Source organism: Rhyacophila brunnea, unplaced genomic scaffold, assembly GCF_057557595.1.
Source record: "Rhyacophila brunnea isolate RB1 unplaced genomic scaffold, BYU_Rbru_1.0 scaffold_5, whole genome shotgun sequence".
Lineage (NCBI taxonomy): Eukaryota > Metazoa > Arthropoda > Insecta > Trichoptera > Rhyacophilidae > Rhyacophila > Rhyacophila brunnea.
Genome location: NW_028233170.1, coordinates 46,003,962 through 46,018,281, shown reverse-complemented (window position 1 = coordinate 46,018,281; position 14,320 = coordinate 46,003,962). Strand labels below are relative to the sequence as shown.

The 14,320-nt window shown below is 34.5% G+C and overlaps 1 protein-coding gene across 1 annotated transcript in view; it reads right to left on the bottom strand.

The window, feature by feature from the left end:
- Window positions 1-934: 934 nt before the first annotated feature.
- The window catches only part of LOC147066482 (CD109 antigen-like), a 40,873-nt gene continuing 27,487 nt past the window's right edge, over window positions 935-14,320 (bottom strand). The window contains exons 15-24 of the mRNA XM_085955495.1: window positions 12,886-13,055; window positions 11,843-12,130; window positions 11,567-11,706; window positions 10,650-10,869; window positions 9,801-9,987; window positions 8,384-8,712; window positions 7,004-7,173; window positions 5,143-5,242; window positions 4,089-4,254; window positions 935-2,832 (exon numbers count right to left, since the gene is read on the bottom strand). Of these exons, the coding sequence (XP_085811621.1) occupies window positions 2,597-2,832; window positions 4,089-4,254; window positions 5,143-5,242; window positions 7,004-7,173; window positions 8,384-8,712; window positions 9,801-9,987; window positions 10,650-10,869; window positions 11,567-11,706; window positions 11,843-12,130; window positions 12,886-13,055 (2,006 nt within the window). The 3' untranslated portion in view covers window positions 935-2,596. The remainder of the gene's footprint in view (window positions 2,833-4,088; window positions 4,255-5,142; window positions 5,243-7,003; window positions 7,174-8,383; window positions 8,713-9,800; window positions 9,988-10,649; window positions 10,870-11,566; window positions 11,707-11,842; window positions 12,131-12,885; window positions 13,056-14,320) is intronic.

Genomic DNA, 14,320 nt, shown 5'->3' with positions numbered 1-14,320 from the left:
CGCTATGGGAAAAAGTGTGACTTGTCGTTTTTCTTGGTGTTTAAAATGTTATCAGACCGATACTCCCATCCCGTAGCACATTTTGAATCTTATACCGAACATTGTCAGTTAGCAAAATCTGCCGAAGTCACCAGAATAACAATGAGGTCACCTCACGTTGAACTGCACTGCATCGACACCTGCATGACTCAATGAACGTTTTTATCATCTGATACATGCCTACACTTTTCGACTGTCATGTCAAAATCAATTAGAATTGAGTCGAGCTTGGCTTCATCAAGAGATCTAATTCACCTAGTTCACTACAGTAGCCTTGCTTACACTTAGATGGTTAGCTGTAAGCTCCATCAGTCAAGTGAGCTATTCGATTGAACTAGGTGGGTACATGGTCTGACTACGAGGTAGTTCCTTTATTGAGTTAAGTTTTATAAGAAAGTATTAGTCTAAAGCAGTGTTTTCTAACCATTTTGTGTTAGGGGTCACTCTTTGAGTTATTCAATAATTTTCATATTTAGAAGATTTAATATTTTGTACCATAACCAAAGGGATTTATATAAACCTTTTGTAATACATTAACTGATGGCTATTCCACAGTGTGATTGAGTTTAAATAGTCAGAATATCTTTTTTTTAATTAAACTTTATATTTTATACAGTGAATTTTGGTGTAAATATGGAAAATGCTGCTGGTATTAGTAAAGAATATTACCTGGAATACGCATCTCGCTCAGCACCAATGTTTTTTCAATATTTTTTTTCTAATAACTTCTGAGGTGTAAAATTTTATTACAGAGAATTTATCTTCTTTTATTACAGAGATAATAAAATTACAATGGAAACATTTTTTTCAGGGTTCCCAGATTTATAGACACAGCACAATAAAAAAACAACATTAAAAAGACTTTAAATGGTTAAGATTTAAATGAAAAAAAAAACACATTGTTATGTTGTTTTTATTAAAAAATAAAAATAATATATTTTTTACAATAGTTTATTTTTTGTACAAAACGGGAAGTTTCACAAAGATTAGTAGGTTAAAAATGGTTAGAATTGGTATTTTTTAATCAGTTCAACCATCTTGTAGGTCAGCGATGAGCAACCTACGGTTTGACCAATGATTTTCTTTGGACTAAAAAGGATTTTTTTTTATAATCTGTTGGAAGATATTTTATTTTGTGAAATAATTGAATTGGATAATTGTGCAAGTAAGTACAGTATAATCTTACTAATTCATACAAAAGTACAGTATGTCCAGTAATCCGGCACTATCTGAAGTGGGTTATACCTAGTGCCTCGTAACTCACGATAACATTTTTAATGTCTCATAACTGCTTTTTAAATTCACATGTACGAAATACATCTTGAATGAAAGCCAAAATATTATGTACATTTTTTTATATTCCTGTTTTCGATTTTAGGTTTTAGATATTGCCGGATTAGTGAGATTCTACTATGTATAAAATGTTGCCCCGAAAAGATTTTAGAATTAAATTTTTTCAAAGGTTGCTCATCACTGTGTTACAAAATAACAAAAACATACCTAATGTAAATATGTATGTAGTAATTATTTATACATTTGAAGAGACATCCCTTTTTATAATCAATTTACATAAAAATAATTACATACTTATTTATTAGATAGGTACTTTCTTTCGCGGCCACAATATGTTGGCGAGTTCATTTATCTATGCAAAAAAAATGTGAATACTCACACACATAATTTTTTTGTACACAATTTACTACTCAGATGAGTTTATGATAAAAAATTAGAAGGAATGTTATTTGTTATGTATATGTCCTAATACAATCTCTATTAGTATAAGGTGACATTTTAACTAAGAAAATACTAGAGAAGACTTTAGTGTAGCCAATAAGCTGACCAATAGATATTTTTTGTTTACTTATAATTGTTAACACCAGCAACACATTGTATGTTAATGAATCAATTAAAGCAAGTGTCGAAACGATTTAATTGGTTTATGAATTATGGGTAATTGGTAAATAATTTTCAAGACTGCTCTTCTAATTGGACGGTATTAACCAACAAAGAACCAATCCACAAAAATCTACTTCTGAGATAAATGCCTTTAAGTTTTATGTGTTGATAAACAATGTGGTATTCATGAACAAATATTTTGGGAGTTATTTTATTTATTTATATTGACCACTTAACTTTTGCTTCAAAAATGTGTATTGATTCTTTGTTGTAAAATTGACACAGTCCATAGATGAATTGGTTGGTTCTTACAATGATAGATGGCAGTAATGTTCAATTATACACGAGGCATTTTTTCGTAACAAATTGACTCTTATGGCAACCACATTATAGCACTAACTTCTATTTTAACATGTTGATGGTTGGTTCCTTGTTGCATAATACCGTTCAATTAGTCAACCTAGTTTATCCATATTTACATATATTTTAGTTTACAATTTTGTATTTTGTCTCTTAGACAACATGGTTTTAACCAAATGGACATACCACAATCAATGAGAAATATAAAAATATAATGCCAACGCATGAATTTGTTTCGAGTTAGAATTTATTTTATCACTCGACTATAAATGAGTATCTTTTTTAAATGCATGAGCATTAATTATATCAATGTGATTAGATGTCTGCAGATTAGTAATGTCGTGAGGATGGCAGACGGCAAGGAGAGAGTTCCAGCTGAGGGTGATTTGGGCGTTGACTGAGAGTCAGCAGGTGAGTTGGGAGAATTAGGCGAGAATTGCCGCTGTGCCGCGCCACATGCCCCGGCACACCACGCTCCCGCGCACACGTCGCAAGGACCTCCTCCATGAGCGGTGAAGAACACGCGCGCTCGCCTACCTGCAAAGTCAAAAAGTCTTTAATTTATTGCGCCCACCTTAGAACAAAAACTCAATCTTAGGCATGCTAAATGCGTAAGTTGAAGGTTAATATCCTGAGAGAAAACAATCACGACCAAAGTTTAGCCAATAGATAACTCAAACAGAGAATCAGATAGAAAAACATTAATGAAAATAAACACAATTAATTTATTCTACATAATTTTATACGAATCAGGACCTTAACTTAAGGACCAGGACATTAACCTAACAATTAGTATTATCATCATTATAAATCATGGTCATTGCTGGATGAAGGCCTCCCTAAATTGCATATAATGTCACTATAAAGTGCTCAAAATGATCAGTGTGCAGCTCTGTTGAGTTAAATCTTCAAAACAATTGCTCCCGTCTCGTAAAAATTGAAAATCGCAATTAATTTTGGTCATAACTTATCAGACGCATAGTAAAATAATAATATTTATGACATGTCATAAACCTCTATTTTTTACGAGCAACAATGAGCTTTTTTTAGACAATTTAAATTTTTATCAAATTTTGGACATCAGCAAAAAAACTTTGTTTTTCATGAGTGATTCTCATAAAAAAAATCTATTGCATTTAGCGTCTGTTAATTTAAGCGTTACGTACCCCAGTAGTTATAATTATTAATGATACAAAGTTGTTCTAATAAATAATATAAATTTTAATAATAAGAGTTTTCTACAATAGGATTAAGCTGACCATACATTGCTTGAGGGCAGTAAATAAAGAGTAAAAGAAAATATGAATACCTACCGGAAATGTAAAAGGGTGTTTTCAAAAAAAGAAGGTAGAGGGAATTTAAAAATACACTCAAATATTCAATTCATACATCATACAATTCGTACAACCAACGCCATCTTCTGGAATTTTTAAGAATTATTTCCGGGCATCAGTGGCACTTGTACCCTTCTGTAGGACATTGGCCTTGGCACATCCTATCCATTTCCGAAATAAAACTGTTTTCATAATTCCTGGCACTTACAGCCTTTTAAGTTTCCGGTATTCATATTACAATTTTTGACATAGTATATTATTTCATAGAAATTAGATTTTTTGGCTGTCTTCGAATCTGCGATTCGAAAATATTGGGCACAATTGAATATTTTCGAAAAATTACCCAGTGATCCAGTTTTTAAATTTTTCTATTATGATCACTGTTGACTATATTATAAATTGAATGTAGTTACTTTCAATTATCGTACTAAGCATAGGTAGTTTGGTACTAAGACTTACTCTGATCTGCCAAGTCGAGTAGTTTAATGACACCAGGTTTCTCTTTGGATACGGCGTACCTTCTCGCCGCTCGTAAGGTGATGCATCTCTCCCGAGCTGACAGAGGAGACAGGGAGATGCGCAGCCAAGACCCTACCGAGCTAGTAGATCTTACAGTACCTCCGGCCTGTTCAACAAACGATGCTTAATGTTAAAATATTATAAGAAAGCTATATAATACAGGTGACGTATATGGATGCATCACATTATTGGAAGATACTGTAATCGCCATTTTAAAGATCATCATTGATTATTGTGTAGCAGAGTAGTGCGAAATTCATCACGGGTACGTGTGCACTACAAGAATGAGCGCAATTTGTTGCAATTTTCATTCACACAAATTCATCAGTGCAATGAAATTAAAATAAAATTATCATAAATTACCTATAAGTAGATAAATATATTGGTTTTTCAAAGAACCGGAATAGACTCTGGAGCCTGGGTTCTAATTTTACCTTTGATTGGACTGAACCTTTAAAAAATTGGGGATTCTAACAGCTCTGGTTACATCCCATCAGAGTCACTATAATATGGAGGGGAGTTTGCAACAATAGCTTCAAAACGATGTATGTAATTTGTTGATGATAGATTATTTACGATACGTAAATTTATTGTCGAACAACGAACAATGTACCTACTTACATTAAAAAACATTTTCTAATTAATAATATCCTATATGCTCCATCTGGAGTAAAAATATTGGAAATATTCTAATGCATGGTAATCGTCAATTTGAAACGTTTAAAAACTGCAACAAGAGAAAGAGTATCACATTATGATGCGATCAATGGTTGACAACGAAATTTCCATATTGGTATCGTATTGATATTTTTTTAACTTCTCTAGACAGTCCTCAGCAGTTTCATAGAAACTGATAATATTGATTATGTATTGCAATGTTGAAACTTATTTTAAAACATGAAATTTATTTATTAAAATTATAGGAAAATTTCTAACAATAGCTACCTAATATTATTTGCAACTTTTATTGTCATTAATTAAACATCAAATTTACCAATAATGCTGGAAGGTCAAGGTCGAATTCGAACCCTGATGGAAGTCTTACTTCCATCAAAACTGGTCCACTAGTTTCTTCACCTTGCGACACCACAAACCTGAAATCAAATTAAAAAATATAAATAACCAATTATTGAGAGACATTTTTGGTGAATCGGAATTTATTTGTGATATCAAATTATGTTCTTCAACTAACAAGTCCTAAACAACCGAAAATTAGAGTATTTTGTAATACGTATTTTAGTCATTGTAGTCATTTTGGCATTCTGGGTCCTCACCAATTTCAAGAAGAGAGGAAAAATACCATACAGAAAGAAATTTAATTGCCATATAATCATTTTACTCTCTCCCTCTCGGTATCTAATTTTACCACATTTTTATTAGCTCGTATTCTTGTTTGTCAGGTACAGATTTTTTCTTGTTTGTCCAAGATTTTTAATTAACTTTCCGGCTAGCTAGACATTTGAAACTTTTAGAATAATTATATCAGAACATGACGACAATGCATTCTTTTAATACTTTTGGTCATCTTTAAGCAGAATGGAATTCATTTTCAATTAATTCTGTTTTGTATGTTTCGGAAAAAAATCGTTAAAAGTAATATTTATTACTCACTAATATTGGTTGCTAAGTGGGTCCTAGCAACTAAATTATTAATACATAAGTGCGTTACTATGGAAATCAATATGAATATCAAAATGACATTTCTGTATTCTATAATATTTATTCAGTATTTCTATCAAGTACAAAAAAAGTATTTATTAATACATGGAATTGTCAAGTTTATATGATTCAACAGAAAATTTAAAAATGTGGTATATAAAAAAATCTTTTTATCTTGTAATTATTAATAATTAGAATGATGATGAACAGAGGCTTTTGAGTCATGGTAATATCCTTCCCACATACAATATAGTTGTTTTTTTTATCGGCCAATGAATGAGTATTAATTCCCACAATCAGGCTATGGGAAAATAAATACACATAGTTTTTTATACCTACTGATGTAAAATGTAAATCACATGTAAAATTATTAAAGGCTATATTTCATTGAAAGAAATTATAATTATTGCTGTAATAAGTTCCTGGGGCCTGGTTAAGGTTTATAATAATTACAAGATAAAAAAACTTTTTATATACAACGTTTTTAAATTCTGTTGAACTATATAAACTTGACTTGACTAGCTTAAACGATCAAAAAAATTTGTACTTGACATGTCATATTGATTTCCATAGTAACGCATGTATATATTAATAATTTAGTTGCTAGGACCCCTAGCAACCGATAATGGTGTCGAAATAACTTTTCATACAAAACAGAATTAACTGAAAATGAATTTAATTCCACTTAAAGATGGCTAAAAGTATTAAAAAAATGCATTGGCATCATGTTCTGATATATTCTAAATGTTTCAAATGTCTAGCTAGTCGGGGAGTTAGTTAAAAATCGATTGCAAGATTTGTACCGGACAAATAAGAATACGAGCTAAGGAAAACGTTGTAAAAATTGTGAACCAAATTTAATAAAAATTATATGCGTTGGTGGCGCTGTAGTTTTTTTTATTTATTTCCAGATTTTCTACTAAAAGTTTTTATGAAAACTTCCCTATGGGCTTTTATTTATTTTTCTTAAGAAGGTTGGCTTTAAATAATAATCGCCTAGTAAGTATGGAGTCTTCGCCACTGATGGCCTTGGGTTATAATATTTTTCATTGGTTGCAAACAATAACAAGCAAACATAGAAAAAAAAATGGGGGATGGAAATTTTTTTGGGACCTAGCGGACATAATAAATAAGGCACTTAATCGCTTGCCAAAATGGAAAAATCTGTAGGATAATTATATATGTAGATTATTTACCCAACGCATGCAGTGAGTTGCAGATGATGGGTGGTGGAGACTGCATCGACTCGCGGGTCGAGTGTGAAGCGTGGCCAAGCTCCTGTCACATTGGTGCGTCGCCATGCTCGTACTCCTGCCAATACGACACCTTGACCTGTGGCCGATACTTCACAGTGAGGACGGCGGACCTGTAAAAAAATATATTAACATGTTAAAGTGATGACATTTGGATTAGCCTGGGAACAGAAATATAGATATGATTTACGTTCATTAACAACCTGCGTGCAACTCATTCAATTAACTGTTAAGTTAAATTATTCAAAAATCTAAATGTCACACTCTTATCCACATTATTATTTATCATTGGCTCTACAATCTGATGTGGATCCTTAGCTCCCCCTTAATTTTTTATTAGAAATGGAATATCGAACCACAATCCACGGCTTCAGAAGTGGACACTCTACCGCTCATCCATTTGCATCGTTAAACATTATCTGTAGTGAATACTTATTATTGTTTTGTGGTTATTATTTTTATAAGTGAAACTTTTTTACGTGCGTTGAATGAAAACGCCTAGTAGAGTGAATACCGCTGATCTGAAGTCGAAAACGCTGCGGGCGCGATCAATCCATAGAGCTTCCGATTAGAAAGTTCGCACACTGCCGATCAGGTGAGTGATAAATTTTATTTATATTTTCTATTATTTCTATTATTATTATTATTTATATTATTGTAGATACAAACTAATAGGATTGATTTTAAAAGTATTGGTTTGTCTTACTAAATAATATAACACTGATATTATAATTGTTTTAAAATTTAAAAGGTGGCAGTATTTTATTTTGAATAAAAGAACATTTGCATTAAAATACTTCCAAAAATATACCTTGGCTTTGGATTAGCTTTGAGAGCTCATCAAAGTTTGGTGTTATATTAGACAGGCTGCATCTTAGGTCTTCTTCTGGCTGCAGTCTATTTCTAAATTTGGATTGTGGCTTGTCTACTCTGCGATCATTAATGCAGGTGAAACCTATCTCTGAAAATGCATCTTTGTATTCACGTTTTGCCATTGTTGGTAGAATAAATTTTAAGAACTTTGATATAAGCACACTATAATATAAAAGTAACAGAGAAACAGAAAAGAGAATGTCATCTCGAAAGAATTAATTATTAGTTTTGACCACTGCGATCGCGTGAAACGTCAACGTTAAACAGTGTTGCCAGAATATTGTAAACTATAAATGCTGGCAAGAATATTGTTTTGCTGAGAATATTTCGCAACCCACTAAATATACTCGAACCAATTTTGGGTCGCGGCTGATAGGTTAAGATACGCTGGTCTAGACAAACTGTCGCTATATGAATAAATAAATGTTCATAATTAGCTGTAAACAATACCTGTCCCTTCTGTACGAATAAACTATTTCGTCCGTCGACATTGAACGCAGTCTTATCGTCAGCCGACGGGCATCGGAACTCGACTTGCGCCTGCGTGTCGTGTGGCAGGGCCACAGCGAGGTCCGCCAGGGCCGGGGAAAGAGGGGTATCCCACGCTTGCGTTGAGCCGAGGAGGGCCCGTGCCACTTCTATCGCGGCACGGGAAGGAGGCGAAGCCAGGGTAGGAGGAGGCAGCAGCGCACGGAGAGCCCATTCGCTTGTCCAGGCGTCTCTCCCCAGAGCTGGACTTCTGAATATTTCACCTGAAACGTCCCACCAGCGCCGACCATCTAGAAAAAAAAATATTTCTCAGTGCTCAGAGTACAGAGTACAGAGTTTGTTTGTGTTCGATGGTATGGTAGTTGCCCATAGTTTACATAAACATTAATAATAAGATCCATAACAGGTTTTTTTTTTACAAGAAATGGATGTTGACCACTTACTCAACCTATTAGGTCCATGTAGCGTTCAAAATAGAAAATTGTATGAACCGGAGTGCTTGATAGTTTTCCTAAAATATTATAGTGCGAGTTTTTTTTGCAATATACCTACCTGCCTTAAATGGATAAATGCAATAACAGTCAAACATCTGACTGCTGCTACATACGTACAAACATACTACTGCTGAAGATTTGGCCAGGGTTTTTCAGAGCCGCAGGCGAAACAAAAACTAACTATTAAAAATGATACTACTATTATATTTGCTTATTTTTGATTCCGCCTATAAGTAGTACAGTTTATCTACCCCTACAGAACGTCACTGATTTGAACTTATAAAATAAATAATGAATTATTTGCGATCTATTAATTATAAGTTCCTTATTAAACTTTAGGAAAATTTACGTAATTGCTTTCATAATAATTCCTGAACTAGAACGCCATTTCTGCAAATGGAGCTTACAAACCGGAGCGGAACTTCAGTCCATTTCGAGCGCTGGGTCCAAACACAAAAGCAACATGTGAATTTGCGAATTTGTACACTTTACCATTCATCCAACGCGGTTGGGGCATTGTAATGGTAAATGCTGGTTTGCTTGGCTGACATTTTCACCATTGTGAGGGCAAATCACAAATCAGCATGTTGTATTCAAATTGTCATTAATTATTATTATATTTTTGAAATAGCTTGCAACGACTCCAGGTATCGGGCCCCTAACGTACGGTTTGAATACCACTACCATACTAATATCTAGTCCAAAAAATAAAACATTTACTTTATCTTTAAATATGACATTACTTTTGAAGGGGTGCGAACATTAATCAAACATTTCCTAGGAGTGTAGGGCATAGAAAGGATAAGAAACCCCTGAATTGCGGGCACTCACCCTCTGCATGATGGGTTGGATGGTTGATAATCGATCGTACAAAAAGTGCTTACCTGAAGAGTTAGAAGTTCCGGTTAACAGATCTATGGCTTGAGATGCCTTGGCGTGTCCTGCCCGATGCAGCACAGCAGCCAGGGGAGCGAGGACCACAGGGCCTGCCTCGTTGGCTTTTTCCACATTGCGGGCAAGCCAGTCTTGCGCACGAGCACCCACATTTGAGTATTCCTCCATGGTCAGGAACTGAAAATTTGTATATTATTACGATGGATAAATAAAATTATTACTAGGGCTTTTCCGTATACTGCTAACCCAAAAGACTTAAGGGACATTTTGGCGAACGAGTTATTTAGAATGTCATCTTCAGTGTCTCAAAAGTGTGTCAGCAAAAGTTATTCTTTACAGTTCATTCATTTACATTTAATTTAACTAAAGTTATTCATTACAACTATTTTTTGGTAGGATAGTCCTATATATATAAAATCAATAAAATTCTTATTTCAAATTGTCAATTATCCTCTTTTGGCGTGGCAATCTTGATTTTATGTAAATACCAGAGCGTTGGAGTGGACCCTTTTTTGAGTTGCACCACTCCGGGACCTAATCTCCGGCTCCGCTCCAGGGTCTGCTCCGCTCAGGGTTCAAAGTTTTAATTAGTATTATATATTGTATACAAATGTTAAAAAATAGGAAGTTTTAAAATATCATTCTCATTATTAATTCTATTAAAAAAAATGACCGCCAGCAAATCGTCTCTCATTATTTGCCTCTTCTTTCAAAAAATTGAGGTTATTTATCAGTTGGCAGTGTTGCCATATTTCAAATAATTCCAGTGCTGCAAAGTGTCAAAATATACTATTTTCATTGGATTTTAGGACGAAATTTAATAATTTATTATTTTATACCTTTGTATCGAGGAAAGCCTGCAGAGTAATGGCGGTGAGTGTGAGGTCGTCCTGCTGCACAATGTCGTCCCGATTTGAGTTTTCCGTCTCCTGCCAGTGGCCGTCCGGCTTCTGTTTCATGGCCAGCCACTTGAGAGCCGCATGCACCACGGACGGTTGAATTCCCACACTGTCTATCTTCAGGCCGGCTCCAAGCCAACGAGCAGTATTACCCGTTACCCTGTAAAAACATTAAAATACTATATTAGGTATACCCACAGTAGCCGTGGGTCGCGTGATCAAATCCTGTATCTGGTAAATTCACATGTTTTATAAATGTGTACCTATTTGATTTAGAGCAGCCCTATTATGTTTCACACTTGCTTTTACAGCGTATTTCATCAGTTGTCTGACCTCCTCCCATACATACATTCAGCCAATAGTGATACATTGAAAATATTTATAATACAATACTTGCTCTTATACGAGCAGAACAAAAATAACCATATAAAAATGCATAAAATTACACGTGATGTTTGTTCTTTCGACGAACCATTCCTCGTAAAAATAAATTTGTCGTTATAACTTCCACTATTCGATGGCCTGCATCAATTTTTCCATAATTTTTATTGTTTTGATAAAACATTTCGTAGAGATAAACTTCCTTTTGATTAATTCTATAAGTACATATCTAATTGTAGGTATAACGTAATTATTATATTTGGTTGCTTTCAAAGCCTGACGACTCGCGTAAAAATATATAGATTTCCAATGCTGTATAGATTTGATCACGCAGTAGTATCCAAGGTCCAGTCTACTAAAGTGAATATAATAAATTATTCACATGGTTCACTGAGAATATATAAAATCAATAAGCATGACGTTTAGTCAAAAGTGGATAAACTACAAAATTCTGTTAGGTTTTCCTAATTAATTACCAGACACTGCCTTCTTCGTTCCGATGAGGCTTGACGCTGAAGGATCCATCGGGCTGTCGGTAAGCTAATTGCTGCTGGTACGCCAATTGCATCACTTCGATGGACTTGAATTTGACAGCTTCTGATGACTGCCCAGTCCCCTGGAAACGATACAATCATTTGCAATTTGGACTCAAAAATATACTAATTTTTAGAATTTTTTTAAGCAGAGTGTTAAATAATTAATATACAAAATTAATGGTTTACAAGTACAAGATGTTATTAGCTTGTTTTTACCTCTAGGGCCTGGTAAAGTAGAACTGTCCCCGCGAATGGTTGCATGTTGTCAAATCCGTTAGCAGGAGGTGCTTCCAAAGCTTTGGGCAATCGCTGCAGTGCAGGTGCTAGAATAGAGCCTGCGACAACAGCCTCCAGAATGGTCTCGTGCAGAGAAGACTGGTTATTGGCCCGATCACGGCCTCTCGGTGCCCAACGCTTCAGCTGCACTGTCAAATTGGACTCTCCGGGGCCTGAACTCAAGTCTAAAAGATCTCCGGCAAGCGTATGTTCTTCTTCTCCATCCGGCTGGAACGTTCATATTTTAACACACTATAATGGATATATATTGTTACCATCGTGATATAACGGCCTAATTAAATAATAGGTTGACCTAAACAGACCAAATTTAATTTGATTTATTCAAAATTCCCGCCCTTTCAGGACATAATTCCAAATTATACTAATAGAGGCATTAGCCACCCGGTCACTGGATTGCTAGTACAAAGTGCCTGTGTGACTTTGCAAAATGGGAGTTGAGAAAGCCTGGGCGTGCGAGCACGTCATTTTTATTACCAACCCATAACGTAAACATGCTAAATGCAGTGTTTAAATACATCAAACCCACCATGTCCAAGAAATCTCACTCGATCGTATACTGTAATAAGTTGACCTAATGTTATTTGTTTACAATATATACGTGTATATATTATGAAATAATGGGGGGGACTCGTAGCTCGCCAGAATGCAGTTAAGATCTTTGTAGTGCGTAAGGCACTGGCCTTCCATCCCATAGTTCTGGGTTCGATCCCGGTGAGGTTAAAATATATTTACATAATCTAATATGTTAATTCCTCAAGCCGGGAGTTTAACCACTATTATTGGGCTTCATGGCCTTTTGTGGTGTTTAATAAAGAAACAAATAAAAAAATAAAATAAAAATAACTTTTTGTCTTGTCAAGAATAAATAATGTTCTGACCAAGACCTACATTGGGTTTTAGATGATAATAATGATGAGATACTTAATGCATTATTATTATGTAATATGCTTTATCAATCTTACATAGACGGTCAACTCCTGTTCGACGGTTTCCGATGTACCCATGCCAGTGGCGGTGAGCTGCAGAGTGATGGTCCTCTTCTCTTCCACTCTTGGCACGGAGATGAAGAAGACGGCGGTCGCTGACCTTCCTGCTGGTGCGCTCACACGTTGCCTTCGGTACTGTTCCAGTTCTAAAAGCAACAAAAGTTATAAAATAAATAACAATTTTATTTATTTTCTCACATTTTCATTGATTCAGTATTTCACGTTTCTTTGCATAAGCACTATGATATGTGTGTCAATTAAAATTAATATGATATAAGTAGGTACCTAGTGATACCGCCTAAACCATGGCATCCTCAGAGGATCCAAGGCCATGAGGCCTGAATCATCATTGGGCGAATTCATGCAAACATGAGCAGATCGACTGCGAGACAAATTTCTAGCCCGTAAGCTTAGATGTATGAAAATTTTATAGTCATCCTTTAGAAACTCAGCCAACAAAGTCTAATCTAAATAAGTATTATTTCATAAATACGTAGGTATTAAGAATAATTACTTTCTCAGCATTAATAATTTTATCAGAAGCCTTGCCATTAAATTCATCCCTAGCATAAAAAAATCATTGACCTAGCTTTATAAAAAAAGAAGTAAAAGCACTTACCTACTTATATTAAAGTCATGCATAATAATAATTAAATACCTATAAACTCATTCATTCCAAGCCATTCAATGTCTAATGTATTTAGTTTAAAATTATGTATATTAAGATTTTATTTATAAGAATATGTCTGTGTTCATTTTGTAGGTCAGATATATCAAAATATATACCTATCAAGCAAAAAAATGCAGTAATAATAATCACAACAAATGCACAACCCCTTTCAAAGCATGTACCTAGAAAAGGTCTGTTTCTGTGACCAGAAATTGTCAGAAATATGACACAGGGTGTAAAGGCTGTCTTTTTATCATTTTTCAGTGAATTGTGAATTATTTGTTGTGTATTATTACCTACTTTGATCCTTCCAGCGCTACTCCTACGCCTCCCCCTCCTTTCAGAGGTGACACTAGTATAATCCTTTGGGCCTTAGATTTTATATGGATGACAGAGGGTCAAGTCAGAACTTCATCTCGGTAACCGTTTCAGATACGAAAAAATATTCTTATTAAAGATTCTTTCATTATATAGTAAAAAACTAAAAATCGTTCACTAGTTTCCAAAATGGCGACCGTAGCACAGTGAGTGTTGATTTTTGGTATGTTCTTATTGGACACTAACCATTATACTTATACAAAGTCTCCCCTTTAGTGAAATAATTTCCAGGTATGTGGTTAATATGAATGATGTCAAAACTGAGTAAAAACCTTAGAAAAAAATTGGACTGAGGGAAATTCGAATTCACATCTTTGACCATCCCAACTATTATGAAGAGGCAATCAACTCAACCAAATCAAT